The sequence below is a fragment of the Ruditapes philippinarum genome, unplaced genomic scaffold (genome assembly GCF_026571515.1).
Source record: "Ruditapes philippinarum isolate M1 unplaced genomic scaffold, ASM2657151v2 ctg411_1_1_1_1, whole genome shotgun sequence".
Taxonomy (NCBI): Eukaryota; Metazoa; Mollusca; class Bivalvia; order Venerida; family Veneridae; genus Ruditapes; species Ruditapes philippinarum.
Window position 1 is genome coordinate 200,651 of NW_026854764.1, and position 16,893 is coordinate 217,543.

The 16,893-nt window shown below is 32.2% G+C and overlaps 1 protein-coding gene across 2 annotated transcripts; it reads right to left on the reverse strand.

The window, feature by feature from the left end:
- Window positions 1-1,486: 1,486 nt before the first annotated feature.
- On the reverse strand, window positions 1,487-9,419 carry LOC132740974 (uncharacterized). Of its 2 annotated transcripts, none has more exons than XM_060729040.1 (3): window positions 9,287-9,419; window positions 5,498-5,605; window positions 1,487-4,621 (listed from the first exon to the last, which is right to left on the reverse strand). In XM_060729040.1, the coding sequence occupies exons 2-3, from the start codon at window positions 5,585-5,587 to the stop codon at window positions 2,864-2,866; spliced, it is 1,848 nt and encodes a 615-aa protein (XP_060585023.1). In that variant the 5' UTR covers window positions 5,588-5,605; window positions 9,287-9,419; the 3' UTR covers window positions 1,487-2,863. The 2 variants fall into 2 exon arrangements, with proteins under 2 accessions (XP_060585023.1, XP_060585022.1); XM_060729039.1 differs by lacking the exon at window positions 9,287-9,419 and adding an exon at window positions 7,044-7,221.
- Window positions 9,420-16,893: the final 7,474 nt, after the last annotated feature.

Consider the following 16,893-nt stretch of genomic DNA (forward strand, 5'->3'; position numbering starts at 1 on the left):
ATACATGATAATTTGTATATTGGCACGTGTCAACCCTATTTTAAACAAATCGAAAAACATACGCACGCGCTCTCGCAGAATACCTACAAACACACACTATCAAGCACAAGTACACACAGACACACTCACCACTTATTTTTATCAATACAGGATATGTGACATATAACTTTTCTTAACATATCATGTTAATTATGTACTAAAATTTATGTTAAATGTCACGATTAGTTCCACATATACAGAATTACAGCAACAACCTTGCACAAGTCTAATAAGGGGCCATGATTCTGTCAAGATGTAAGTCAGTGTGAAAAACCTCATTTTGCCGAATCACTATTTTGGAAGCAGGCAGGTAACTTACTTTTTGAGTAAATCATCTTTCATCATTTCATTATGTTCTTAGCATGTTAAGTTAGGAATCTAAAGAAACAAAAAGGTTAACTTAAACGTTTGCAGTTGGTTAGTTAGTTGCTTTGTTGTTGTTGGTGGTGGTGGGTGATATTGCATTATGTACTTAGCTTTTTTGCATTTTTTCTTTCAATGTTTACAAATATTATCTTTTATATAAAGAGTTACTGACAATGTGGAAATGGTGAGTTTGGTGTGTAACGGCTGTGAGTCTTCTGGTATAAAAATAATGAGATAAATAATGACAAAAAGAATTATACAAAGAATGACATAAAAATGTCGTAAAAATATATAAAAACAAACATTAAACATGACAAAAAGAATGAAGTATAAATGGCATAAAGAATGACACAGAATAAGACAAAAGATGGTATAAAGAATGGTACAAAAATGACATAAAGAAAGAAATAAAATATGACAAATGGTATGAAAAATGGTTTTTGAGTAAAAATGACAAAAAGAATGACAAAAAGAATGACATGAAGAATGATATAAAGAACGGTATAAGAATGGCATAAAAATGGCATAAAGAAGGACATAAAGAATAACATAAAGAAAGGAACAAAAATGGTGTTTTAATAGGTTAGCTGTTTCTCAAGCCTTGTCAAAAGTTTTAGCCGAACCAATTTGCATATAAACACATGCATATGTCTTTTTGATATAAGTATTATAACTGCTAAACGAATATTATCATTTCTTACAACCTTTTATATACATGTATCAGATTAACGCACTGCTTTCTCTGTGTGTTTTATGAAGCAATCATATTAATATAACAATAACACTATTTGAGCCGCGTCACGACAAAACCAACATAATGTGTTTGCGACCAGTATGGATCCAGACCAGCCTGCGCACCCGCACAGTCTGATCAGGATCCATGCTGTTCGCTATCAGTTTCTCTACTTGTAATAGTGTTTGTAAGCGAACAGCATGGATCCTGAGCAGACTGCGCGGATGCGCAGGCTGGTCTGGATCCATGCTGGTCGCAAACGCACTATGTTGGTTTTGTCGTGACGCGGCTCATTTTATCTTAGTGTGCATCATATGTGCCTCAACCCTCATTACATCTCAATACAGCCTCTACGCATCCACGGAATATGTCGTCTTATCAGATTATTGTGAAATTATATGATTAATTCAGCGTTTGACAACATAACTTGTTTTATTGAACATTTATTTAACAAAATAGCATGTTTCATTGATTATTGGCAGAATAAGTCGATTTCCCGATTGTTTGACAAAATTACATAAATGCATGTCATTTGGTGTATGACAAAATTACATGGCACATGGTTGAATTTATATGGAACGAAATAGCTATGTTCTCTGACATAAGATGACAGTCAATCGAGTAACCAAAGCATGATATTTTGACATAACAATATATGTAAAATTGAAACCCTCAGTCAGCCTAAAACAATTAATGTTATTATGTAGCTTGAGTACCACATTTATTTGACAGAATAACACCCAAAACAAATCTCAGTACCTGTCTTTAAATACCCTTATATATTCTTGTTTGTGCCCTTATTTATTTCATTTTTTTTTCATTATTTACTGAATTTGAATTAACATTATGCGATCCTATTATTTTTCAATATTTTGTTCGCTTTTAATCGACCTCGAGGTATTTGATTATAATACCCGTAGATCGTTATATATTTCTTTTATAGACACAAATCACAAACACAATTTGCGTGAAGTACAGCAATTTTATTTTTGTTTTATTTTTTATTCAATCCATACGTGCACAAATCTTTTATCATTAATAGATCTTAGTCCCTACCTAAGCAAAATACACTGAACAAAACTTATAAACCGCATCGAATATTTTAGAATTAATGTGATAACTTTCAGTAAAACTAGCAAACGATTGCATGTGGGGTAAGTACATTTAATTCCAATTATCCATTAGAAATTTCATTAACGTTTAACAATGATTAACAAGAGGGTGAAACATGGCGACCGAAACTTAACGAAAGAGTGTTCTATCGGCATGTGCTTAAAAGAAATGTAATAAATACTTCGTAAGAAACAAATATAGAATTTTCCTTACTAGTAAATTGCATAAAATTTATCCCTGCGAAGCCTTGGAGATATACTTTAAAAAATTGCCTTGAGCATCAGATTTAGTTTAATTTTTTGTATTAATAGTATCACGTTAACACTTTAAGTCTTGGTTAAAGAACATGGATATTTGGAATAAATTGTGCTAACCTACATTGTAATCATTATTTAGTTTTGCTCAAAGGTATAACCAAAATTCCAAAATAAGCAGGGGGAGTTAATAAGATTTTTATTTACGTTTAACTCATTTAGTCGCTAGTTTGTTTCTTTTTTAATATACGAAAAACAAAGTGGTACTTAACTTTCAATAACATGTTCATAAGTAATATATCTACAAACTAAAATAACAAAAAGATTCTATACTACATGTAAGTTTATTTGTGTTTCGCTATGGGAGTAATTCTGTAAATTGTAAATTTCCATCAGCATTGAACCTATCCAAGCAGTTGTGAGCACCTGGTGAAGTACAACGTTGGAATATATTTGTTGGATAGTCAAACCTGTGATGAGCCCCTTTAACACCACTAAACATCCAGTGCTCAGCATGGCGGTACATTTCTTTACCATATCTGTTTCGCACAAATAGTCCTGGATTCCGAGCAAAATTTACCCATTGTCCGTCATAGAGCACTTTTGTAGATTCTAAACCATCCCTGACAGGGTCATCACTTCCCAATAGGGGATGACCTGTAAAATCACCCTTGTATCCATTTACTGTTACTTTGTAATTTATTCTATCCCCTAACTTAAGCTTTTTAGTACAACAATCTGATGCAAAAGTGGCAAATTTTATATTTGCTTTTGTAAATGCTTGCTCTAATTGTTTGCATTTGGAACAACTTTCAAACGAAAACCTTATATCATAATCTAATTCCCAAGGCAGAGATCTTCCGAACTTGGCTGCTCCAAGCGCCGTGCCCTCCTGTAATTCACAAGTTATTCCAACTTCTGCGCATTTCCGCATGACAGTTTTTACAGCTTCGTTGTTTGATCTCAAAGCACATGGTGATAATGCAAGTGACTTTCTACCTTGAATTCTCTGATTTCTACAATCTCTAACTAGTGTTCTTCCTTCCGCTGTAACCATTTTAAACAAGTCCCACTTCTGCAAAAAGCCGGTCATGGGATCAGATTTCACGCCATCTTGGCTTCGCATATGAAACATTGAATCAGGACATACCACTGTTTCTTCTCTCTTTTTGAAAATCTTAAGAAACCAGTCTTCATACAGCCCATTGTTTTCATTATAATCACCGAATACATTACTTTTCAAATATTTAGAAGTAGTTAAGAAAGGTCCTTGTATATAATCACAGAACAGGCACTCGTGGAACGATTCGTCGTATCCAGAAATATACTTTAAAGTGTAGTTTCTATACATCAACTGATAGCAACCTTTATGCCAATGTCCATTTGGATAACGAAAGGCCCCTCCTACTGCGACGACATTCAAGCTTTCTAGTTCTCGGACCATCCTTTCTAATCTAGAATCATTGGTAAAGAATTCTACACCCCTTGCAATTAGAACATAAGGTGTTTTTACTTGCTTAGCTAAACTGTTGAGAGCAAATCCCTCGTTTTTATACTTTGATTGTAATAAACTAACATGCGGGTATTTGTCTTTCAAATTAATTGAACCACTTCCGGAATTAATAGCAATCAAAGTCTGTATACTATTTATGGTTTTATACACCGAGGCGACGAATTTTTCCAATTCATCGGATGCAGATTTCAATTCATTCTGTTTTATGTCAATATATTTTATCACTGTTACAAGCTTATTTAACGGCAAATTATAGTTACATTTGTCAACCTCAAACCCTTTGTAATACAACGGGAAACCAAATGCACCGCCCATATAAGATTCTGGGCAAACACTTTTAGATTTTACACTAGACCTTTCAAATAAAGCTTTTTCGTCAATAGCCATCTCTTTCATAATAAGTTTCATCACATATAATGCGTCCTTAAGATAACCGGATGTTTTTGACCCTCGGACATGTTTATTAGCTTTGTGTATTAATCTAGCCGCAGTAGATATTTTCTCTTTTGTACCTTGTTTGAAAACAGCTTTGACCTCTTCATGACTAGGTCTCTGATATTGTGAATGTGTAGATTCAGCTGGAATAGGTTCACTTAATGTTGACTGGAAATATAATGAAGCTTTTGTTAACAAAATTAAACATCAATTGTTTGGGCTGTACGACATAAGTCTCAGTCAATCAACATTTTATCAAAACAAAGAATCGAATGGTTCGGTATCTGTTTCTTTTAGTCAATCAGTACAAAATATAGGCTCTAAACTTTCAATTGTCATAATGAAAAACAGGATTTAATATAAAATAGATATGTTCTCAAAAGAACATGATAAGAACAAGAATCCTGAAAGTGTTTATTTCCAAAAGCGGTCTTTTAATTTTCCTATTTTAATGTTACATATACATGTAATGCTTTCTGTCACAATCGAGTGTTTTTTAGAATCTGTACCAACATTAACCTAATTTTCAGAAACTAATATTTACCTTCGACTAAAATAGAAATTAAAACAGCTTCAAAGGACGAATGAATGTAACATATTGTTATTGTTGGAAACCAAAACAACACATAATGCACGCGCAAAGCCAGGGGGGTCGTAATAGCGAAGTCTTAGTATATAGAGAAAGAGTTGTCCACCCCGAGCAAATTTAGAAAATTGTCTGCCACAATATTTAAGGTTTTGTAAATAGTAGAAGTCTCCTGCGTGATTGTTTATTAAACATTGATCTTTCATTTGGTAGTTACATTCATATCATATAATGAAACGTATGTCACAGGATGAGAAAAATGTGCAGCCTGACCGGGACTCGAACCCGGGACCCTCGAAATACCGTTCCGCGGCTCTACCGACTGAGCTATCCGGCCGCTTACACATCTTCTCCCCCTATATAGTGAACAGTTCTGAACCGTGACACGTATATACGGGCTTTATAGAAGGACATGGCGGATTGAAAATGTGAATTAAATATTAAATATGTATACTAACTTCCTGAACGGACAGCATGCGTGAACCGATCGTCAGAAATACCAAAATCACCACAATGATAATAAGCACAAGTTTCCACTTCTTCTCCATGATTAACGAGGTTGCTGCCTTTGAAAACAAAGAAAAGAATAAATCAAAATTTATCTTGATTTCCGTGAAAAACCATTCACTTCATTTTGTTGAGAAAAGCATTCGCTCCACTTCGTTGGTGTAAGCCTTCACTTAATTTTGTCGAGAAAAGCCTCAATGAAATGTGTTGATAAAAGCCTCCACTTCATTTGGTTGTGAAAAGCGACGAGTCAAAAGATGTCTGTCTTTATGTCTCGTGTCAGAGTACATTTTTCTTGAAAAGAAGTTAGTATTAGACTACTGTTTTCTGAACCGAGCGTGTCTAAATGTTGCATGCTAACTTAGTCGTTACAACATACTTGTTTACACAACGATACATTCATTTTCATCTTTACTGGACCGTTTGGGAATCGAATGCATTTTATGTGAACACATCTGAGAGAAGGTAACTCAAAAAGATTATATTCTTAAAGGGTACTGTACATTTTACATTTTATTTTAGCCCCTAAGAAGTTCAAATATATCATTGAAACATAATTAGTCTAAGTAAATAATAATTAATACCCGTTTAGTTCCGAGTTTAGCTCGTTCATGCTTTAAAGTGAATTGGTCTATAATGGAAGGTCTGTTAAATGTTAGATATTTACGTTGATAGTGATAGTATTCAGTATCACTCATAAAAAACACGAAAGAATCATACATGATCCGATATAACATATATTTATATATCAGATTATAAATTGTTCTAGACCAAAATATTATAATTATTCACCAATAAAATGGTTATATTACATCACATAGAACTTATAAACATTTTTCCTTTCAAGCAATAGTTTACATGAATATCCAAATTATGCATTTATATAATTTTGCTTTATCAATATTTGAAATACGTATGGAAAATGTGCCCATTGTAGACCAATTCACTTTAAGATGTTGAAGCGAACTGTTTATTGCTTATCCGTCTCAACTTTAACAACAAATCTCATAAGAACCTGATTGTTGATAAAATCAGGAGGAGAACAGTATAACAAAGTGGCTAGGAAAGGTAATACATACGTGGAAACATTAAACAGTGTTAAAGTAATTGCTAACCAAAATAATTTGAGTAAATAGGATAGCAATTTCCATTTAGCGATCAGTCGTTTCATTTTTGTTAGAAGACGTTTTTTTCTTATTTCAGCTGACCATAATAAAAACCAAACAAATTGATTTCCCAAACACATGATAAGAGCATTAAGAGGACCATCTAGGAAATCTGCTGGTCATTCACTCATCAGTTTATGAGAAATTGCTGTTAAAAGATATTTTATACAAAGTCTTTAACTTGGTCGAAGTGATACTGGTGAAGAATTGATAACGACCTGTTCATTCGTTCAAAGTTAAAATGGATCAGTATTTGCAAAGAATAACATTGCAATAGCTGAACGCCGGAGCGTCTGACTTATCAAAGAAAAATAAACAAAAAATATCATACCCGGGACCAAGAGAGTGGTAATTATATTAGATCCTGTCCTGATTCACAAAAAAAATCCGTTTTTATTTTACTCTATATTCATTTTTAATTTTTAATACATATGACTCAATATTCCTGGTCAAAGCAAATAAATCGCCACTTTAAACACATCAATAACTGACCATACCATTATGAAAGTAAATATGTTTAAACACGTTTTAAATAGTACTATTGATTGTCTACATAAAACCCATTTATAGCATTGAATACAATGGTAATGTCACTTCACTTCGAAAATAAATTGAAAATATTTGTAATGTATTGTTGAGAGATTAATTTCGGATTAGTCTCTATGCTCTGGTTGAATGCACTTTAAGGTGGAATTTATTTATTCATTTATTTATCTATTTATTTATTTATTTTGTTTGTTTGTTGTTTGTTTGTTTGTTTGTTTGTTTGTTTGTTTGTTTGTTTGTTTGTACGGAAACGTATACTGTCGTATTTAGTTAAACAACTGTTCTAAAACGTTACAGCCAATATTCGAGAAAATACATATTTGACATGATATTTATAAGCTGCAATTGTTAGTTTTATTTAAACAGATAAGAGCAAGAGTGCTTTAACAAGACTTAAAATATTTCGCACTATATATCGGGATGAAGCATATTATTTTCTACCCGCGCTAGTAGTGTAGAGGAGAAGTGAAGAGAGTGGAGTTGAAGAGGTCATACAGAAGGTATTTTTATGCCATAGTTATATACAGCAGAATGAAATCTGTATAAAAGCATTTTTTAAATATTTCTAACATTGTCTTAGAATTATTATTGTGATATTATAAAGATTACAATCACTATTACAGTCATTTTCGAGTAACCTGCCATTTGTTTTCTTGTCAATTCAAGGGCAGATAACCTAATCTTTATGTCTCGTGTCAGAGTACATTTTTCTTGAAAAGAAGTTAGTATTAGACTACTGTTTTCTGAACCGAGCGTGTCTAAATGTTGCATGCTAACTTAGTCGTTACAACATACTTGTTTACACAACGATACATTCATTTTCATCTTTACTGGACCGTTTGGGAATCGAATGCATTTTATGTGAACACATCTGAGAGAAGGTAACTCAAAAAGATTATATTCTTAAAGGGTACTGTACATTTTACATTTTATTTTAGCCCCTAAGAAGTTCAAATATATCATTGAAACATAATTAGTCTAAGTAAATAATAATTAATACCCGTTTAGTTCCGAGTTTAGCTCGTTCATGCTTTATTGTGAATTGGTCTATATTTAAATGTTAGATATTTACGTTGATAGTGATAGTATTCAGTATCACTCATAAAAAACACGAACGAATCATACATGATCCGATATAACATATATTTATATATCAGATTATAAATTGTTCTAGACCAAAATATTATTATTCACCAATAAAATGGTTATATTACATCACATAGAACTTATAAACATTTTTCCTTTCAAGCAATAGTTTACATGAATATCCAAATTATGCATTTATATAATTTTGCTTTATCAATATTTGAAATACGTATGGAAAATGTGCCCATTGTAGACCAATTCACTTTAAGATGTTGAAGCGAACTGTTTATTGCTTATCCGTCTCAACTTTAACAACAAATCTCATAAGAACCTGATTGTTGATAAAATCAGGAGGAGAACAGTATAACAAAGTGGCTAGGAAAGGTAATACATACGTGGAAACATTAAACAGTGTTAAAGTAATTGCTAACCAAAATAATTTGAGTAAATAGGATAGCAATTTCCATTTAGCGATCAGTCGTTTCATTTTTGTTAGAAGACGTTTTTTTCTTATTTCAGCTGACCATAATAAAAACCAAACAAATTGATTTCCCAAACACATGATAAGAGCATTAAGAGAACCATCTAGGAAATCTTATGGTCATTCACTTATCAGTTTATGAGAAATTGCTGTTAAAAGATATTTTATACAAAGTCTTTAACTTGGTCGAAGTGATACTGGTGAAGAATTGATATCGACCTGTTCATTCGTTCATTAGAAGATATTTACATTTGTTTTTTTTTTAAATTTTGACTTGGGTGGCACCTGAATTGTCTTTATTGGTTTAACAAGGTAAAATAGTGTAAATAGCAAAACAAAGAATACACGTTCATACTTAATCAAAGTTAAAATGGATCAGTATTTGCAAAGAATAAAATTGCAATAGCTGAACGCCGGAGCATCTGACATATCAAAGAAAAATAAACAAAAAAATAACATACCCGGGACCAAGAGAGTGGTAATTATATTAGATCCTGATTCACAATCCGTTTTATTTTACTCTGTATTCATTTTTAATTTTTCATACAGGTGGCTCAATATTCCTGGTCAAAGCAAATAAATCGCCACTTTAAACACATCAATAACTGACCATACCATTATGAAAGTAAATATGTTTAAACACGTATTAAATAGTACTATTGATTTTCTACATAAAACCCATTTATAGCATTGAATACAATGGTTGTGTCACTTCACTTCGAAAATAAATTGAAAATATTTGTAATGTATTGTTGAGAGATTAATTTCGGATTAGTCCTATGCTCTGGTTGAATGCACTTTCAGGTGGAATTTATTTATTTATTTATTTTGTTTGTTTGTTTGTTTGTTGTTTGTTTGTTTGTTTGTTTGTTTGTTTGTTTGTACGGAAACGTATACTGTCGTATTTAGTTAAACAACTGTTCTAAAAAGTTACAGCCAATATTCGAGAAAATACATACATGTATTTGACATGATATTTATAAGCCGCATTTGTTAGTTTTATTTAAACAGATAAAAGCAAGAGTGCGTTAACAAGACTTAAAATGTTTCGCACTTTATATCGGGACGAAGCATATTATTTTCTACCCGCGCTTGTAGTGTAGAGGAGAAGTGAAGAGAGTGGAGAGTTGAAGAGGTCATACAGAAGGTATTTTTATGCCATAGTTATATACAGCAGAATGAAATCTGTATAAAAGACTTTTTAAAATATTTTTAACATTGTCTTAGAATTATTATTGTGATATTATAAAGATTACAATCACTATTACAGTCATTTTCGACTAACCTGCCATTTGTTTTCTTGTCAAATCAAGGGCAGATAACCTAATCTTTAGTCTGACACACCTTATTTTTACAACTGTAAAGGATATCTATGCTCATTGTACTTACTTATTTACTTATTTAAACACAATATATAATATTCTGTATCAGTTTAATCATTATGACACTAAACGAGGCTTGTTTGGAAAATTTGTTTAATTTCTTTGTTAAATACTCAATAACCACAAGAAACATTTCATTTTATTTGTCATTCTTGGTACGTATTTCCATTCTAAAATGCGCTAAAATGACGCCATTTTCACGGAGTTCATTCATAAAATATGATTAAATATTAATGACGCCACTCAAAATCATACGACTCATCTGGCCCCACATTCGGAACTGCCTCGGCTATTATCTACAATATTAATAATATACAATACGGATTGAAAGTAGTTCTACCACGTGGTTTACAGATGTAAACAGAAACAGAGATAATGTAAAACGAATGTATATATTTGACACCTAATGTCTGTTCCGGTACTCTTATGCTTGAAAATATGTCCGACAACAATTTGTTATTTAAATATGCCCTCTGATGTTCAATTTTAAATAAATCCGACCAAATGTCAACAGGTTGGTTTTTTGAACTTTCGGTTTCACAGCCATATTAGTAAATATATAAATAATGTATTGTTTGCTTTTGTACCTATGAATTCACTTATTTCAGGTGGACTTTTACTACATATATTGGAAATAAACATGTCAACAACTCCCAGCATTAAATTACTATTTGTTTACATGTTTAGTTTCTTAGCGTAGGTTAGACCGGAATACTGCATCCGTTCTGTGTATTCATACTATTGTGTTCGAGGTCCTTATCCGAAGACTGACGGAAAGGGCCGAGTAGTTGCGATTGCTGGCCCCAATATCAGTTTGACAGAAACACATGACATGTATTTGCGTTAATCTAGAATACCTTCCCATTGGCAGCAACGCGGTCAGCCTCGTTACTGCTAAATGGATGGGTAACTTCGAGATGTATTTTCCAATCCAAACTGCAAGATATTCATGACTACTTTATAGTTACAAGGCAATAGCCTACAACACTGTTTCCTAGTTACAGAGAACTGTTCCCTAGTTACAGGATAATAATGCGCACATGACTATTTCCTAGCAGCGTAAGTGCAACATGACACAGTTCCCTAGGGCAAGAAGCATTTATTTAATTTACAGTTTATAGTTATTACAGTGTAGTACATAGCATATGACTGTTTTTCAGTCACAGAACAATAGTCAACATATGACTGTTTGCCAGTGACAGGGCTATGGACTGTATTTGACGGTTTCTTAGTTTTCATAACTGCTTCCATAAACGGCATGTTAGATTTTTCAATAGTATTAGGGCAAAAAACCACACAATAGTGGAAGGGCAACATTTAATTACATGCTTGTACTCTGATTTTGTTGAGGTTTGGGTCCATCCAGAGTCCATCATGTATACAGTGGAGTACATGTACTTGCATCAAACATTTTCAAATACAGTAATTTTTAAGGCAACCTTTTTTCTTTGGTCATAATGTTATCATGACACGAACTTAAACGTACAAAAATATGTAAATTACTATCAGCAATGGCATATTTGTCAATTCCTTTGTCTTTCTTAACATGCAGATTGGTAATGGGGACTAGCGTGAACCTTAGCCTTCTGATATGGGAATAGTAGAAATTAAAATAAAACTCTTTCAATGCAGTTTAGCATCTTTATTAGACCTAAAATGTTTTACAAGACTTACGTCGGAATGAAATAAGGATCACATTAATCATTTATGATTTATCATATACTGTTTATCACATAAGGAATTGTATAAACAGTACAAAAATTATCTTACAGTCAATTTTATAATGAAATTATCGCATTCACTTTGTAAAAATTTTTAAACATGTAATGTTCAACTAACAAGGGAATAATGTAACGATTTTTATTAATCTGTTGGAGATCCCCTCTCTAAGACATTCGTATTAGAAGTCGTTTTTATTTTTAAATTACGTAACAAGAAACTGTAAAAAATGAATTATGCTTCCTTAATTGGTTAATTTCACAGAAATATTAGCTGTCAATCACAGTTCCACTGCAAACAAACTCAAACGAACATGTTTATCTGTATATAGTTGAATAGGCATGATTCAAATTGTCAACTGACCCTCAAATATTACTCGGTTTTGGTGTATAAAGATAATTTACTTAACTATGTTTGCAACTTGTATTGTTTGGGTTCCAATCCCTGTCAAAGCATTTTTATTAAATTGCCCTTTTTACTAATTTGTTCATTCTCCTTAAGTAATTAGCCAGGGTACGGATGTTTTTTAAAAAGTGTATATAAATGATACTAAAACGTTTGCCAAGCACAATTCCATATTATCAAATTCAAACGTTTATAGTTAAAATTATAGACGGTAAAAGTACTAGTATTTGATATGTTTACATACCGGGTATATGGTTTATGTTCATTCGAAGATGGTTTTGAAAGAATACATAGACATAAATTTAAGGAGCGGATATGTCATATTTCATTTTTGATTCTGCCAAAAAGTGAGTCTATTTAGCGTGCATGAGTTTATGTAAGATGTGAAAAGAATGAGGTAGTAATTTGTCTCTAAAAGTCATGTAAAAAAATAAAAACATTAATAATGTCTAGAAAAAAAATCATACGCAAAATAATTCCTCTAAATCTAATTAAGCTACTTAGTATTATGTATATCAGAGTGTCATTATACTACAATCAAAGCCTACAAAAATAACCGTGTCAAGCAAAAGGTCATTCCATTTTAGATATAGCAATATTAACAGATTATTTTGACCTGATTTGTTATTTGTTCAATCATTTTATATCAAAATTTGCAATTTTAATGGGATTAAATGTGCTATGAGAGCATCTTTATGCTCAAATTATAAAATTCACTGAATCATCAGTTAATGTAATTAGACCAGGGATAATTAATTTTAATATTAACTCTGATTGATTTCATTATGTTGATTTTAAGATAAACATCATCATGTATTAAATTTAACAAAACAATTTCTACAAGTGAATCATTAATTACATCACATGTAGTTCTTATTACATTGTTTTGACTTTTAAGATAGATAAGCTCTAGACAAATAACTAAACATGGCAAATTATAAAGTACAACTGGTAATGTTGATGTCCCCGCTGTATATGTTAAGACACAAAATAGTAGTATGAATATGACAAAACTAAGTAAAGTATTATCAAAATAAAGCATTCATTATCATAATTGCTGACAAGGACTCATTAATCATTAACACTTTTTCCAATTGACTATCATCTCTCGTATCGTGAGTTTTGGGCAGGACAAGATTTTCTAGCTAGTGACATTTTTTATCTCTAAGTGTCACGTTGACCTTGTAGCTAAGGGTCTTAGTCTTGCACATGACACACTGTCTAATTCATTGTTTAATGTCTCATCATGTTTCATCATAATTTGTAGACTGGACAAGATTTTTGGCCAGTAAGTGTGACCTGCTGATATATCTTGTTGTCTGATATTTTAATAGTCAATTTTTCTTTTGCTCTGGATGGATGTCCGACAAAAAAGGCACAGTCACAAATATTTTCACTTGATTTTTGTTTTAAAGCACATATTTTGCAAAGGGTGTGACCGCGTGGTATAAAAATGTCCAATCCTTATAAATCTGAGTCAATGGTAATTTCTAAAAAGATTAATAAACCACACCATCCTCCATTGTCTATATCTAATGTAAGTATCCCTGTGGTTGAATCTCACAAACATCTAGGCTGTTTTCTTTCAGATGATTCTTCCTGGCATAGACATATTTCTTACATTAAAAACAAGGCTTGGTCACGAATAAATGATATGACACGTCTTAAGTATTTGATTGATCGTAGATCATTGGAGGTAATATATGTTGCCTTTATTCGGTCAGTTTTAGTATATTCTGATGTAGTTTGGGACAATTGTTCAAACTATGAAAAGGAACAACTCGAAATGATACAGCATGAGGCTGCAAGAATTGTAAGTGGATGAATTAAACTTGTTTCCTTATCGGAGCTCTATCACGAAATATGCTGGGAAAGTTTGCTGAGCGCCGTCGTAAACATAAATCAATTTCATTCTTTAAGATGGTAAATGGGATCTCTCCTGAATATCTGTGTAATATTGTTCCTAAAACAGTAGGTGAAACAAGTCAGTATAATCTTCGTTATTCTACAAATCTTCAAATTATACCTTCAAGAACTTCTCTCTACACTAATTCTTTTATTCCTTCAACATTAAAAGAATGGAACAAATTACCATGTCAGAAATGCAAACTCATTAAACAACTTTAAGTCCTATATCAGGGAAGTTGCAAAAGCTATTCTTTATTCTATTACGGTGACATTAAATATCAAGTACTTCACACGCGACTCCGGAGAAATTGCACCTCTCTCAATCAACATTTATTTTAAAGAATATTCTTCAATCGCCTTTTCGTCAGTGTGGCGAAATTGAGTCAACCTACCACTATTTTTATGAATGTCAAAGATTTGATAAAACATAAGACGTATTATGTTTTATACAGTATCAAATATTATAGCTCCTTCATTAGAGATTATCTTGTTCGGAACGGAATCCAAATCAATTGAAGCAAATGAGATTATATTTTTCGCAGTTCATAAATATATCAAACTAAGTAAGTGGTTCGAAATATGATTCATTGAAACATCTTGTACTCATTATCACAGTCGTTTTTTTCACATTAAATTTGTTTTCTCCAGAACCAGCCAAAGCAAGTCAGTTCTTAATGTGCTAGGATAACGTTATAATTATAACATATTTCCCCAAATTCATTATATATGTCTGGTATCCTTAATGTTTTTTTTTCTCTTACATATTATATAAATTCATACACATTGTCTCAGTAGATTGATGCCATCACTTTGTTGTTAATTCAAAATAGAGTCGGAGAAGAACTATATAAGATTTTATATCTTTCTTTCTAATCCATTTCAACATTGTATATATTGAATAAGTGTATATTATGTACTGTGTATGCTAATGAATAAAATGTGTTTAAACTAATATTTAACAAATCATAGCAAGCATATTCGAGAACATTCAAAGGGAATATTTCTAACATATAAAATTCATAGAAATAAACCGCATCAAAAATGAGTGATGCTTGTTTGACGAAATTTGTGTAGAATTAAAAAGCAAAAAAGTGAAGAATATTTCTAAAAAAATAATAAGGATATCGTGAAATGCTCAAAGCAAAGGAGCAAAAATTCTTGAAATGTGGTTGCTAAAGTTATAACCCTTATTAAGTATGTGATTTGACGTGGACATAATATGAACCACGGTGTCTCTTAGAGCCATCTCGACATACACAAAACTCGAAACAACGAAAACACGAAACTAGGATAGTGAAAGTCGAAATAACGAAACTACGAAGGTGAAAGGTACGATTGTGAAAAGTCGAAAGTACGATTGTAAAAGTCGAAATAATGAATAAACGAAACCACAATAGCGAAAACTCGACATTATTTCAAGTTTAACTAACGTACTTTCGACCTTTCACCATTGTGGTGAAAAGTCGATTGTGTGCACTGTCGGAGGTACGATGGTGAAAGTACAAAACTGTGATAATTTCGACTTTTATCAATCATAATTTTGTGTTTTCATTGTTTTGAGTTATGTGTGTGACTTTATCTCCGTCAATGGTAGAATCAAATTAGCCAAAGAGAAAACAAAATATTTATTAAACGCTAAAAATCTTTGTTTTAGTACTCTTGATGTATGACCAAGCAAAAGTGACTATAGTGTCAAGTGATTGTGTCATTTGGCTGCGAAACAGTCTGGATGTTATCAAATAAGAGCAAATAATTGCTTGACTTTTAATAAAATCAATTATGGTTATACAAACTGTACTTTATGAACTTATAGATGAGGTGAATACAGGTGTGGTTCAGGCGACAGTTACCATCAGGAAGACAAAAATAGCAATGTCAAGGAAACAGTCAGTCAGCGTAGAACAATTAATATTATTATCTAGTTTGAGTACCTCATTAATTTGACAGAATCATACCAGAAACTCGGTGCCTGTCTTGAAATACCCTTATACATTCATGTTTGTGCTCTTATTTGTTTCATTTTTCCATTATTTACTTGATTTGAATTAAACAGTATATAATCCTATCATTCATTACAGTTATGTGACTTCTTATTATGTCGCCTCTACAGAGTAGTGGTCCATTCTCCGTCGTCTGTTTGTCCGTCTGTCCATCCGTCACAGAACTTGTCTGGACTACCCCTCATAAACTACTGGTGCTTTTCATACAAACTTTACAGGAATAATAAGCAACACGTCTAATTGTGCATATCAGGGGTATTTTCCGGTTCAATGATTATTGTCAGAGTCATGGCCCTTTTATAATTTTTATTTTTAAAGTTTGTCTGGACTACTCCTCTTTTACCACTCATGCAATTTCAATGAAACTTAACAGGTTTTATCGGTTGCTCAAGTTCTTGGGCATAATGCACGGGTTTTCAGTTGAATGATTTTTGGCAGAGTTATGGCCATTGAATAAAAAGTTATTTTTGTGAGTTGCCAGCTACACTGAAGCTTGTGCGAATTACTTCTCAGAAACTACTGGTTACAGAAATGATCAGTTGTTAGTTTAGTTTTACATATCATCGGTTTTTATGGTTCAATAATTTTTGTTCGAGTTATGGCCCTTTATTATTTATATTTTTAAAGTTTGTCCGGACTACTTCTATTAAATCA

Excerpts from the sequence above, each read along its gene's own strand:
- LOC132740974 (XM_060729040.1), bottom strand. The coding sequence starts at position 5,587 with ATGGAGAAGAAGTGGAAACTTGTGCTTATTATCATTGTGGTGATTTTG. Across the intron at positions 4,622-5,497 it reads GCATGCTGTCCGTTCAGGAA|TCAACATTAAGTGAACCTAT; the intron begins GTTAGTATACAT and ends TTATATTTCCAG.